The 14,397-nt window shown below is 38.3% G+C and overlaps 2 protein-coding genes across 2 annotated transcripts in view; one reads left to right on the forward strand and one right to left on the reverse strand.

The window, feature by feature from the left end:
• The window catches only part of LOC106638837 (COMM domain-containing protein 3), a 39,795-nt gene that overhangs the window by 19,299 nt on the left and 6,099 nt on the right, over positions 1-14,397 (reverse strand). The window lies entirely within an intron of this gene.
• Positions 8,600-9,559, forward strand: LOC106640191 (uncharacterized). The gene is made up of 3 exons (XM_089597920.1): positions 8,600-8,772; positions 8,858-9,012; positions 9,093-9,559. Exons 1-3 carry the CDS (start codon positions 8,600-8,602, stop codon positions 9,302-9,304), a joined length of 540 nt encoding a protein of 179 aa, XP_089454046.1. The 3' UTR covers positions 9,305-9,559.

Consider the following 14,397-nt stretch of genomic DNA (forward strand, 5'->3'; position numbering starts at 1 on the left):
TCAGCCTTTCTGACGTACCATTATGTTCAGGGGTATCCGGACAACTCAGTTGGAGTTCAGCTCCAAGGTCATTTAATATTTTTCGCACGGAGCCTCCCGTGTACTCGGTACCCTGATCAGACCTTAGATAACACACTTTAGCTTCAAACCCAAGAAGACTTCTACAGCCTTTTACAAAATTATCTAAACATTCACCTGTATCACTTTTGTTTTTCATCGGGTAAGCGATTGCAAACTTGGAATAATCATCAATAAATACCGAGATAAATCTGTATCTTTTTGGGTAAGAGGGCGGACTAATAATTCTTATTGTATCTAAATGAATTATTTGCAGGGGTTGGGATGCTCGTACGCGTACCGAAGGGAAAGGCAGTTTTTGGGATTTTGTTCTTAAACACACATTACAAGTCTTAATCACATCATCAAATACGGCTTCTTTCAGACTTTTTACTTCCAGATAGTTTTTCTGCAGTTCCCTTAGATACCCCAACGAAGCATGGCCCAGTCTAACATACCACAGCATGGCCCCGTTGTTATCTTTAAATTTTTTATAATTTTCGCTAAACGGATTTTGAATGTCTTTTATTTCTTCGGTCAGGACTTTTCCGACTTCATGAAATTTTCTGTCATTTATTAAAAATACATCTCCAAAACTGTCATTATTTAACTTACCGACCAAGCTCTCTGAATTTTCCGACTTACTATTTAATTTTATATCTGCAGTTGAATTTTCAGGAATAGTGTGTGCTTTTGACTCAGCCGTCAAGACTTTCATTCTTTTGTTGTCCGACTTAACAAATTCAACCATCCAATAGGGTTTTTCATACATTCCCGATATCCATACATTTTCAGTATAAGGATCGAGAATACTAATCTCCTTGTCATCTAAATAGATCGACAAGCCCATATCAGCAAATTTCCGCAGCGACAATAAATTCCCGATCAAGTCGCGAGCACACACCACTCCCTTCAACTTAACGTCGTTATTGCAATTTTTAAGCAGCAAATTTCCCACTCCCTCCGTTTTCAAGCCTGCGGATGAGTCTGAGTTTGCACATTTTATTTTACCAATTTTGTTTCTGTCAATATTTGTTAAGAATTTTTCTGACTTTTCAAAGTGATCAGTCGCTCCTGAATCAGCGACAAATTTAATTTTGTTTTCTCCATCCGATTCTGAATTATTTACCCAACCTGCAGAGTTTGAAAACAGAGTATTGGGGGGCTCGATCAACGTCAGAGACTCACCTTTATTTGACCCTGAAGCATCTCGTTTTTCCTTTGTCTCCCAGCCCTGGTCAGAAACTTTCTGCCTTTTGGGATCTTTTTCGTCCCTGACGTTGCTAGAGTCCCTTTTCTGCATAAAGTTTCGGGAATTGGAGCAGCCTCGGCCACTGCCACGGCCACTGCCGCGGCCACCTCGATTCCCTCGACTTCCACGGCCCTGCCTTTTAAAATCCCATGAATCAGACTTATTTTGCTCACCACATCTCGGGCTGCATCTCTTGTGAGCTGGGATGTCATGCACGAACGTGCCACACGTATAGCACTTCCTGAGTCCGGTACCTGCCTTCGGACACTTGTCAGCCATATGGTCCCAGTCATCACAGTTGAAGCAGCGGAGGCAGTCCTGGGGCCAAGAGGCAGTCAAAGCTGCCCTCGTGGGGCAACCTCCAGTGGCTTCTGCTAGGCCTTCTGATTCGACCTTTAACATGTACGACATGAGGTTTTCGTATGTCATACCCTTTCCATCTCTGCTTTGCATTTTAAGCGTGAAGTCTGTCACCTGCACGCTAGGTACCGCTCCGATTACGGCAGTATAAAAGGCATCTCGCTTTTCTTCTTTAGAAAAGGGACCAGACGTACTTGTAGTCTCATAATTTCTGACCAGTTCCTCAAATTTTTCTATGAATTTGGCAATCGATTCTTTCCCTTTGTAAAATTTAATTTTATGCAATTTTTTACGAATCGCGGCCGTTGTAAGAGGCGTCTCCCCCTTCTTAAGTTCTTTTAGACTTTCCAATATTACAACCGTATCTTGCAGACGAAAAGTTCTTAAATGATATTTTTCTGTTACTCTACTTAATAAAATATCTCTGACTTTTAATTTGTCTTCTTTGATTATGTCTTCGTTAATAAATTCCGTATTTTTAATCAAAGAATCAATGACATATAGTAATCCTTTAGACCGGAGTTCAGACTTAAATTTATCGAGGAAAACTTCAAACTTCATATCTTTAGACAGATGATAATTGTATATGTGCTGAGTATCACGGCAGAATTTACGTATTTGACTGATGGTTGTCGCGAGAAGTTCCGCGCTGCCTTTAGACAAATTTTCATTTTTTGTGTCATTCAAGAACGTTTTTAATTTGTCTTGCAGACTCACCTGTGTTCTGTCGTTGCGAGGAGTTGATGACTGCAGGGGCACCCCAGTTGAAGATTGGGCCTCGGATGACTCGACCCTGTTCACCCGCTTGCCCAACCGGGACAACCTCTGGGGCTCTGGTCAAAATTGCGCATGACCAGAATTATCTCCTCCCTTGTTCTCTCAGCCTCCTGCCTTTTTTCCTCTGCCTTCCTTGCCCGTTTTTCCTCTGCCTTCCTTGCCTCCTCGTTTGCTTTCTCCTGCCTTTCGATCATCTGACTAATCGCGGCCATCATCGAGTCGAACCTGGCCCGAAAATAACCCGGGTTTATCACGAGCAGGTTCCTCGCTTTCCCCGTCTTCCCTGAATAGATTTTCTGGCAACATCACTTTGCCTCCCTTTTTACAAAGAAATTCAACGATGTATTTGTAATCGTCACCGATCAGGTACTCTAAAACAAAAGACGGACATTGTTTTCAGGGAGTCAACCAGAAATCGACCGAACGCAAGCCGAATCTAGTCAACGTGGCCCGAAGCGTGTTCTCGTGCTCGAACACAAAGCACGATTGCACACTGGGCACTCACACAGTCGCGCGCGACCGAACACATGTCTAACGTGACTGTGCGAGTCTCACGGAAAATAATTTCGTCTACACACCTTTGGCGGGAATATCCCTTTGCTCGACACATGCCATTATTCCCCTTTTATCCACCAACAAGATGGCAGCTTGTTGTCGCCCCTCTGACTTGACTTGGGATGAAATTCTCCGAAATATTCTCGACAGAGCATCGATAGTTTGCTCGTCTAAAAGAAAATGTAAACTTTTAAAATATCAGCCTTTTCTGACTAAACCTGGAAAACGCTTTGAATAGTTATTGCCTAGAGTTCAATTAATTAAAAGCACCGGGAAAGGACATATATAATTTTCTGTCGACACACGTTCAAACTTTCCCAGTTCAGACATTTATATTGTAACGCGCACGCAACAGTCGAGGCGACAAGAACAAAAGACGCGAGAAAACACGAAAACAAAACATAAACGGCCTCGTAATATATTTTCAGTCAAAAAGCCTCGCGTCATCACGAGAGGGAGAGAGAGAGACCAAACTCTCTCCTCAGCCGCAATCTGTTGTCCCCCTCTCGATCCGCCCCGCTCTTGCATGTGCGTGTCGCGCTACCAACGCCACGTGTTTCTTGGAATCCCACGCATTTCTCAAAATGCACAAAAAATCCCCCTTTTTTTTTTACCTGACGTCGTAGCGTCCAACCTAGGCATCACTTGAAAAAACAAAGTGTTGACCTACCGCTGATCTCGGTTCCGGCGTTTAAAGTTGCTCCCCTGTCCTCGACCGGCGTCGACAACGCCTGGTCGACAACGGACTCAGCCTGGTCACCAGGGGTCACGTTCTCGGCCGCTTCCTCGATCGGACTCTCTTGTCCATCCTTTGCTGTCTTAGCCCTTTCCGCCATCCTCCCTTTTGTCACACTCACCCACACAAAAAAAATAAAGAAGAGATCACGCGCGGTGATGCGAGTCTGGGGCCCGTAACCTGAAGAGGTGTGAGTAAAGGGGGTGCGCGAAATAAAAACGAGTATTTTCAAGTAAGACAAAAAGTTTATTTAATTAGACTGCCGACCGACGTAAAACACAACTGACTTGATACAGTTTACAGACTTTACAAACTTACTACTGACAAAACGAACAAAGACAATAAAGAGAGCTTACGAGAGATGTAGAAGGCACGGTAGCTTACACTGTACTGACTATAGGGCCCGCAAGTATCACCTTGCCTGTGGCGCTGTCTTACACACTATATATACTGCCTATTGAAAAGTCGTACATGCCAACAAAAACAGTGTTACAGCACAATTACATTTTAAATTATGACACATTTATGTTCGATCACAGCATCAAGTTTACTTTTCTTATCACAAGTTTTATTAAACAGTTACTTATATGTACTCAAAACGAAACTTATTTTATTTATTACTTAATAGTTAACGATTTTTATTATGTGATAATACTATTTATTTTTGGTTAACGAAAATTTCTTAAAATAGGAGAAATAAAAAATATTTACGTGTGCGCTACAATTTTTTGGCATCATTTTTTTGATTTAGGAACACAGGAGTATTGAACTTTTGGACCTATCCCAGATTGCAACTGCATTTGTTGAATACAAGAATTATTTTTTTAAATTTCATCGCAAAGATATTTTTCTTGCTCAGTAGTGAATACAGATCGAAACTTTGCACCTGTAATTTAATAAATATATGAAAATCAGAGTAACTTGTTGTTTGATTGCAATCTGCATAACCTCAAATTTTTTTGTCAGATTTACATGTGTAATTTCGAACCATTTAGGTTTAACTTATAACTAAACAAAAACTGAAAACTACAACGTTTTTCATACCTACACCCTACAATTCACTAATCCGTCGTAGCCGTCTGATGACTGAAGCTTCGAGCTTCCTCAATCCACCTCATCCGTTTCACCCATTCCGCCCCTTTCGTGACTTTTTTTTAATTCGGTGATTTTTAATTGTAAAGGAATAAAATTACATTTTTAAAAGCACGATATTAACTGTAAATAGTTAAGTTATCCATAACACGCATTAAGAGCCACAGAAGCTTAATTTGTAATACTTTTCAAAACAAATAAAGTTGGTATAAAAATTTTTTTTTTCATACCCATAATTTAATTTAATAAATACTTTTTTTTTACGATTACCCTACTTTTTCTTGTATTATTTAATTATATTTCTTTATAAGTGTAAAAAAAAAGTTTTTGGACTACTTGTTGAGTAAATTTCTTTACTTTATAAGCATTACCCATATTACCCGACCACCCATTCCGCCCCACCTTCCCCTACATTTAAAATCAAACAAAATGGAGGGAATGCATAAAATTTCAATTTTTCCCAATTTAGTGTAAATGCATCGATCCCAAAGGCTCCGGAACATGGCTTCCACGAGCAAAACCTGGCGCACGTAGCATTCATATTTCTGGCAAATAAATCAACGTGTGATTTTCCCAGACTAACGACAATCTCATTAAACACTTCTCGATTGAAGGACCACTCAGTATTTATGTTCACTGTACGCGACAGCCTGTCTGCTACGATATTCTCCGATGACGGAATATATGATGCGAAAATCCAATTATTCTTCAATTCCGCCCAATTTCAGATCTCGCGTGCTAACGCGTTATATTTCGGGTAAGACATGCCTCTCATCTTATTGACGTATGCCACCGCCGTAGTGTTATCTACGAGTAAAAGAATCGTCGTATTCTTAACTTCCCCCACGAGATCTTGAAGCTCAAATTTGACGACCAACAACTCCTTATAGTTTAAATGCAACTCTTTTTGAGAATCATTCCAAAATCCGTATATTTTTCGCGCACCGTTCGTAGCGCCCCAACCGGTATTGGAGGCATCCGTGTAGATGGTGACATTATATTTTACCGCAACAACACTCTTATTTGCCTCAGGCAAACTCTCTCTCCACCACCGTGACTCCGACGAGACCGACTTTGATATGTTTAAATCGCTGTTGTAATTTAAGTCGCTGTCTAACAATGCCAACAGCTTGTGTCTTTCTAGAAGCCTAGTGTACGATAATTCATATGGGACCGCTGGCAGTGTCGCGACCAGTCTCCCCAGCAATTGGGCGAACACCCTAATCTTACAGACTGATTTTCGTGAAAGGATCTCAATGCTTTTTAAAAGGCCTTTCACCTTTTCCTCCGGTAATCTAATGCATATGCGCTCTGAATCTAGTACGAATCCCAAATATATACAAGTCCTGGGTACTAAATGGCTTTTCTTTTCATTCACTAAGAATTCCAACCATGACAGTAACTGAACTGTTTTCTCAACATTCGACACGCAGTTCTCATAACTACTCCACAAAGAAAATCGTCTAGGTAAACCACCGAGCTAAACCCTAGCGCCCTTAAATTGTGTATTATGGTCTTGATGACTTTGGTAAATATGTATGGGCAAACATTAAGCCCGAATGGCAAACAATTGTACTCATAAATACGCCCTTTGAACTTGAAACTTAAATATTTCCTAAAAGTTTTGTGGATAGGGATCAAGTAGTACACGTCTGTTATATCTATTTTAGCCATGAAACAACCCTTTTTTAATAATTTCTGCGCTGATCTAATGTCCTCAAGTTTGAAATGCGGGGGATTAATACATTTATTGAGACCTTTAAGATTTAATACAAACCGAAAAGACCCGTCTTTTTTCGGTTCAAGGAAATATGAAGAAAAAAACTGCCCCGTACTTGAGAACACTCCCTCTACTGCTCCTTTCTCAATTAACTGAACTAATTCAACTTTTACTCTGTCCCTTTCTATTGCCGATAGGTTGTCGCAACCAGGCTCATGATCTTGGTGCATACTATTAATAAAATAACGCTTGCAGCCCTCTATACTCTATATCACGAACTTGTCCGCCAATATTTCTTCCCAGTGTAATCGAAAATTTTTGAGACGCACTGCGTTTGGCTGCCTCATTTAGACTTTTCACTAAGTCTATTTTTAACTCCGAGTCCTCGCAGGACAACAAATTCGAAATTGACCAGCCTATGGCGGCTAAGATAGCACCCAGCTCATCTTGCCTCTTTTGCATGTGTGCGTCTCGTGTTTTTGACGGCTTCGGCATCATGTGTGAAATTTCGGGGTTAAGTTTCGGCGCTTCGAAACCTTCCAGAATTCCGTACTGTTCTAGCAAAACCTCTCTCTTCCTTGTTAAGTCCATTATCCAGCCACCAAGACCAGCGCAACTTCAAGGATGTGTGCAGAGATATATCCATTGTATTTTTGCGGGATGGGTCTTCTCCCAAGGCCACTTCCATTTCTGGGCCTAATTCTGGCTCTTCCGGCAATTTATCGCCCGCCATTTTTCCTAACGGAAAAACAAACAATTTTTATAACGCCGCGCTGTTCGCTGGCGAGCACGTGGACCATGCACAGTCATATACGCACACAAGTACAGTGTGTGTATAACATGCAAGTATGTATAGAGACATGTGCATTAACCCGCTTATGTCTATAAATGCAGCATCGCGCGAGAGCCGATGCTAAGATATTTTATATGCGTGGCCCGGTACGAGGAATTCCAAAAACATATGTGAAAACATACCAGCCTCGTGAAACTGGCCACCCATGTCTAGGGGTGTGTTCCAGTAACGCTCTCCGACAACTTACCGACAACTTAATTATGTCTTACGATATCTTGCGTCATGTTTAAGTTGTCGGAGAGCGCTACTAGAATACACGGTAGGGCGTTTGCGAACGTTTACTTCGGACAAACTGTACTTTCTGCGAAAAACACAACATACCTTCAGTCGTAGGGTCCTCAACCCCGGGCTCCTCTCGACCGTCACCTCCGTCCTCGTCATCGGTGCTTAAGGTGGCTCCAGCGCCTAGTGCCGTATCAAAATGGGGAGACTAAAAATTAATCATTATTTTCTTTAAAATATGGTATAAAATTATCGTAGAGACTGTTGTAAGCCATATTCTACATTTTATCTTTTACTTTAGTGAGTTAATATCAAAAAACAAAAAAGTTTTATGGTGCCCTAATTGATGAACTGTTACGGTACGCTCCTAAGTTCAAGAGTAGTTATACCTATATATATGTACTCTGCAGAATGCAGACAGCTGAGAGCTGACTTGCACTCGCAACTGTATACTTAGTATCCGATTATTTAAAGATTTTGTCGATAACAAGACACTTTTCTCATGTCATCGAAAACTGCGTAATAATATATACAAGATAGTATATTTTTTACACCTTACGGGTTATTTATATAAGTGCAGCAGTAGGTTGTATATCGCGTAAGCTTGCATTTCATATCTAACCCGTCTTAAAACTACGATTTTGTAAGCATGATTTCTTACAATTTTCATCGTCAACCTTAATTTTTTTTTATACGAATAGAAAGATGGGAATTCAAAGAATATAATTCAATTTTATTAACCTCGGTTGGGTAATTTATAATTTTAACTTTGAGGCCACTGGAGCCACCTTAAGGTAGTAGTCGAGCACTCTACAGTGCGTGCCATAATGCGCTATAGCGTATGCGTATACTATATATATCGCTTCGACAACTATCTCGAAAAATGACAGCGTTGTAGGAGCGTTGCAGACGAATTCTATCAGTTGTGTTTATATTCGCCACACTGTATCATAACCTAATGTATTTTCGAGTATAATGGATACATCGCGAAAGGAAAAGAATCTAGGACAATTACGTTTGAGTAACGGGCGTTTTATAATAGCGAAAACTAAAATTAAAAGAGAAACAGCTGTTGCTGCGATGAACCGAGTAAAAAAACAAACTGTGAAACAAACTGGAAATCAAGATGAAATTAAAGGCAATGCAGTGTGCGTGGGCAAACGTATCGTCGACGTACAAGTTCTCGCACAAAACTTGAAACTTGAAATGCCCACTGTGTCATACAACTTTAAGTTTGGAAAACATTCTGGAGGAAACACGTCAAGGTCTACACTCGATTTTTACCATACTGTGCCTCAAGTGTCTCAACAAGCATGCTGTTCTGACCGGAAAAGTGAGCAAAATTGGTGGGCATGATTACTCACAAACAAATCTTGCAGCAGTGCTTGGTAAAAGACAAGATTGATTGTACGAACAGATAATCACGATTTATTCTCGAATTAATCTTATAAATCTTTTTATGCTGTAGGTGCTGTACATTCTGGTGTCGGCTGCAATCCGCTCAACAAAATTTTTGCTTGCTTAAATATTCCATCTGTAAGTAAAGATACGTACAAGCGATATGAATGTATTGTTGGAAAATGTATAGAAGAAGCTGCCAAGGAGAGCTGTAAACGGGCCGCTGAAGAAGAAAGAGAGTTAGTCATAAAAAAGGTTGAAAAGTTGTGCGAATCATTATAAGAATTATTTTTATATTGTGATGAAAACGAACTAATTACTATATTTTTCATCCACGTAATCATTTATTATATTATGTATTGCTGTCAGAATAGTTTTGTTTTAATTTTGCTCAGCACCTACTTTTAATAACTCGATAAATTAACAAAAATTGATTTTTTTATATAGTTCTATTTTTTAAATTTATTTTATACACATGCTGAGTCAGCCTTTATTATTACATGAATAATCAAATCATACATCAAGTAAATATCTGAATTTAATGGGTTACACAGTTGTGTTTTTCAAATAAAAAAAAACACAATTTTAGATAAGTTTCTTGTCTTTACAATCTATTTATATATTTTTGTAGGCCCACAGACATAGTCCAAGCCATCTATCCACACAATCAAACCCTTCAATCTTACAGTAACAGAATTCACAATCCATCCTATGGTATGGAGGCGGACGCTGGTGCTGCTCTTGTCAACAATTCACCGATTTTAAAAGAGAGTAATCTTCAAGTGAGGGTCGTTATTGGAGACGAAGATAGCTCGACGATTGCTGCAATACGTAAAGAAAGTCACCTGGAAATTTTTAAGTTAGCCGACAAAAATCATTTAGTGAAGCACTTTGTCAACGATTTATACAAATTGGCAAAAACGTTCAGAGAAGTTAGTAGACAAGGTGTTATAGGTCACATTAAAAAGTGCTTTACTTACGCTATATCTTAAAATACGGGACAGGCTGATGATCTTGCAAAAATTTTAAGGGCTTTACCTTTTCACTTTTTTAATGAACATGAGAAGTGCGGAAGTTGGTGTTGCCGTGCATCAAAAATAGGAAAACAAACTGTTATTTTTTTGAATAAAGCGTTATTGCAACCGCTGCGCGATGTATTTTATAAACATGCTGTAAATGCACACAAATTTTCTGTGGCAGCTTCCAGCCAAGCAAATGAGAGCGTGAATAATATGATCGTGCACAAAGCACCGAAAAATGTGTGTCTAAGTACAAGTGCGTCGTGCGATTATCGAGTTGCCAGTGCCGTCTGCATAAAAAATGATGGTGAGGCTTCATTACTTGAAATTAAAGAAAATATGACCTTGTCACCTGGCACACACACCTCCAAGCCCGCTTTGAAAATGGACTCTCTAAGATTCAAAAGATTTGTTCTTGCACGATCTCATTTTCAAAAATTACGCCGAAAAACCTTGTCTAAAAAACGAGAGTTACTCTGAAAACAAAAAGAAAAATCTGAGGGTGTGCGATATAAACCAAACTGCGGAATGAGTACAGAAACAAAACTGCCAGACAAAAGTAATTTTCCTTTTAACGTTAATACCACTGCACTATTGTCCAATAACGCGATTGTATACTTCGATGTTGAAACGTCAGGTTTCGAAAAATGTGCCGATATTTTACAAATAGCAGCTTTACATGAACAGACTATTTTTAATTGTTACGTTACTCCGACTCAAGCAATCAACCCTAATGCAACTAAAGTGACAGGCTTGACATCGGTGGACGGAGAATTGTACATCAATAATAAAAAATTAGTTACCTTGAATATTTCTGAAGCGCTACATGCCTTTCATCAATATTTAGTTGCTGTAGGAAAATCATGTGTACTAGTTGCTCATAACGCTCAATTCGATCGCAGTAAATTAGTTAGAGCAATCTTGAATAACAATTTGATAAATGAGTTCTCTTTAATCAGTGGTTTCTCTGATACACTAACTTTTTTTTAAAAATGTTTACCTGAGCGTAAGGGACCGGGTGCGTTTCAGTTGCAAAGTTTATCCAGAGATTTTTTACCAGAAAATATCGAGAATAACTAGCACGATGCTGAATTCGACATAAGGACTCTAAAAGAATTAGTTATTAAGATTGCAAAAGAAGAAATGTTACTTGTATCTATAAAAAGTTTCAAACAAACTTTGAACGACATTTACGAATCGCAAGATATGGATGATACTTTACCAAAATTAAACGAATTAAAGAAAATTATTTCCTCTGGAATGTTAAAAAAGATTGCAAAACGAAAAATTACGTTTACCTATTTACAAAATATTTATTGTTCTGGAGGAGAATATGATATTGAGACCTTTTTTTGTAAATTAGATGAAAATAATAAGCCATTTATTACTAAAGACAAGAAGTTATTACAAAAAGTTATTGATTACTTGAAATCATGTACAAGTCCTTCAAATAGTCAATGATTAAGTCAATATTTATAACACAACAATATTTTATAAATGTTCGTTGTAAAATTCTGAATTTTACTACTTGCATACGCATAAATAATTTATTTTTTAAATTTTTGTCTATGTTTGTTAAATAATTATAATTTAAATGAAGTTTATTGATTCAAAATAAAATATTGTTAATTTTCATCTATACTATCAGCGGTAGCTTGCGTACAATGCACTGGAAGGAATATACATACAGATTCATGAATACATGTAGAGATCGACGAAAGCAGTGTTGCCGGATTTATAAACGCTCCTCGTTCTACTGAAATTTCAATGAATTTATCAACTTTGCAAAGCTCGAAAAACAAAACTATATCGCTGAGCCCTTTTAAATTGGAATCACAGTTGCTTTATAATATTAATTATATCATACTATTTTTTACGAAACATTGTAAGAAGCGTTTTAGAGATATAAGCAATTTCGTTCACAAATCGACCTCCAATCCGGCGCTTTCCTATACCTCCTGTGTTAAAAGTTCAACATTAAAACTTTAATATCTTCAAAAATATACCGCTAAGCCTCTTCAAATGTTGGCTCATGATAAATAATAGCAATCTTAAGGTACACACAAAATTTTAGAAAAATCGTAAAAAAAGTGTTTTTGATCGACTACTACCTTAAAGAGGTTGAAGAAAGCCCCTCCTGAGCATCCAGTGCCTCTGCTAACTCTGTTTGAGCCTCCTTCATCCTCTTCCTCAAAGCTTTCCCCATATCTTTCGTGTACTTTCTTTTGCCCATATTACTTAAAATTACTAACCTCTAAACCTGTTACCTCTTTCGCCCAAAAAAAAGGAATGAAATTGTCGCACGGCGGAGAGTGCAGGTGGTAGGAGAGCGGCGCTCGAGTTTGTTTAATACTCTTCACTTGTGGCCTTAACTGCATACTTATGTCATACTTATAATCTCGAGAACGAGGCGATTGAAATATAATTGATATCAAGTTTACAATATGAACATGTGATTCGTGAGTTAATTCTGAGGAACTATTAAATAATCACTAATAAATTAATACAAATCAAATGCTCACACTGCAGTTTGCTTTTATTTTATACAAAAACATGTTGATTCAATTAAATGACAGATGAACTTGATTTGACGGCGGACATCTAAAGGACAGTGTACAAGCTGTTGAATGTAAAATTTCATAATCTTAGTACGGTTTTTAAATAGTTTTTAATAAAATTTTTTGAAGCAACAATTATTCTTTCTAATTCAGTACTTTGAGAAATTTTGTTTAGTTGACAACAAATTTAATGTCGATTGATTTTCTCAGTTTCATATGTATAAGAATACTCATTAATCATTTGTATAGAACTCAATGAAAGACACTTGTAACTTGTGTACCTGTGTATAATTTTACGCTACAGTTAACACTGCAACTGTAGCTGATACATCTGTATATACTATTCGAGAAGTAAGATAAAGGTAGGTTATGTAGGCTGCCTAATGAGTACCTCACGCACGCCCCCTGACGCGCCTACTTGTGCCCTCAGTAGGCTGCCTAAATAGGGCCTCATGAACCAGAGAGGCAACCGACTTTCATTTCTGTTCGGGTTTCGGGACACTACTATCTAGATCAGAAATTCTAGTTCGGTGGACTAGAGGTCCGAATTCGGTTGCCGAAGTAGGTACCAAAGATGGGCTGACGGTAGCAACGTGAGGGGGCAAACGGTAGATCCGAGGTTGGCTGCCGAAATAGTGAAGACCTAACCAAACACGAAGCTTCTTCTGATGGTATATATAGATATATACGTAAGAGTAAAAGAGTATACAGCTATTGCAAGTAGGATGTAATTTGAGTCAATAACGAAAAAAAAAATTTTTAATGCCGAATACATACAATTTTTTTTATTTTTTAATAAAAGAAATAACTTCTTGCACTTCGAGGTGATAAAAAAAATCACATATATTGACATAGCTGTAAATATACTGATTGCGAATATGTTATTTGTAATGAAAGCATCATTCTAATACTTTCTCTTTATATTAGTCATATCTACCCTCTTTCCTCGCTCCTTAGAATTTTTGAAAACTATTCCAATAGCAGTCAAAAATAATGTTCCATCATAGTTCGAGCCAGAGGATGTATGTACCATATGAAAGTAAAAAAACATCTAAAAAAAGTCCGAACTCGTCATTTTATAGGTACTTAAGTTTGGCTTTTTTAAAACCCTATACTTTTTGCTGCTTTGTTATTTTAATAAACGATATCTCGCAACTTTTTCACTCATTTTCAAATAACTGTACATGAAATGTTTGCTGGTATTTCACTTTAATATAGTATACAAATGTTATAAGTGTCTATGCATAACCGCACATTATGTATATAAGTACGTATAGATATACATTGAAAATTTATATACTTCTATACAGGATAAGGCTAGGTTACTTCGATTCTTTCGGCAGCCTACCTTGGACCTACCGTTTGCTCCCTCACGCTGCCACTAGTGGCCCACCTTCGGTTGCCTACAGAGGACCTCCCGAACTCGTTCGGTACTCGGTAGCAACCTTAGATTTCTGATCGGGATAATGCTACAGTAAGTCGAATCGAGGGACAGTGCGGTGGATAGGATCACGTGGTGCTGATTGGCTCCGCCATTTTCAGCACCTCCCACTATTTTCCAGTGTATATAGATGTACAGTTCTGTGCCATGAGGCCGTGGTTACGTGGCTGCAGAAATAGCCAACGGAACGTCACTGCGTCAAATAAAAAGGTTCCCCCACTATCAGTTTAGCAATTGACGCTCCGTTTCCGTTAGACAAAAAGTGCATCGTGCACATGGATACAGAACTCGATGTGACGTATCAATGGAAGTCAATGAAATATTAATTTAACATAATAATTACCAAGTTTTTTTGAT

Source organism: Copidosoma floridanum, unplaced genomic scaffold (assembly GCF_036245765.1).
Source record: "Copidosoma floridanum isolate Cflo_tuat_1 unplaced genomic scaffold, Cflo_Japanese_pri ptg000040l, whole genome shotgun sequence".
Classification (NCBI taxonomy): domain Eukaryota; kingdom Metazoa; phylum Arthropoda; class Insecta; order Hymenoptera; family Encyrtidae; genus Copidosoma; species Copidosoma floridanum.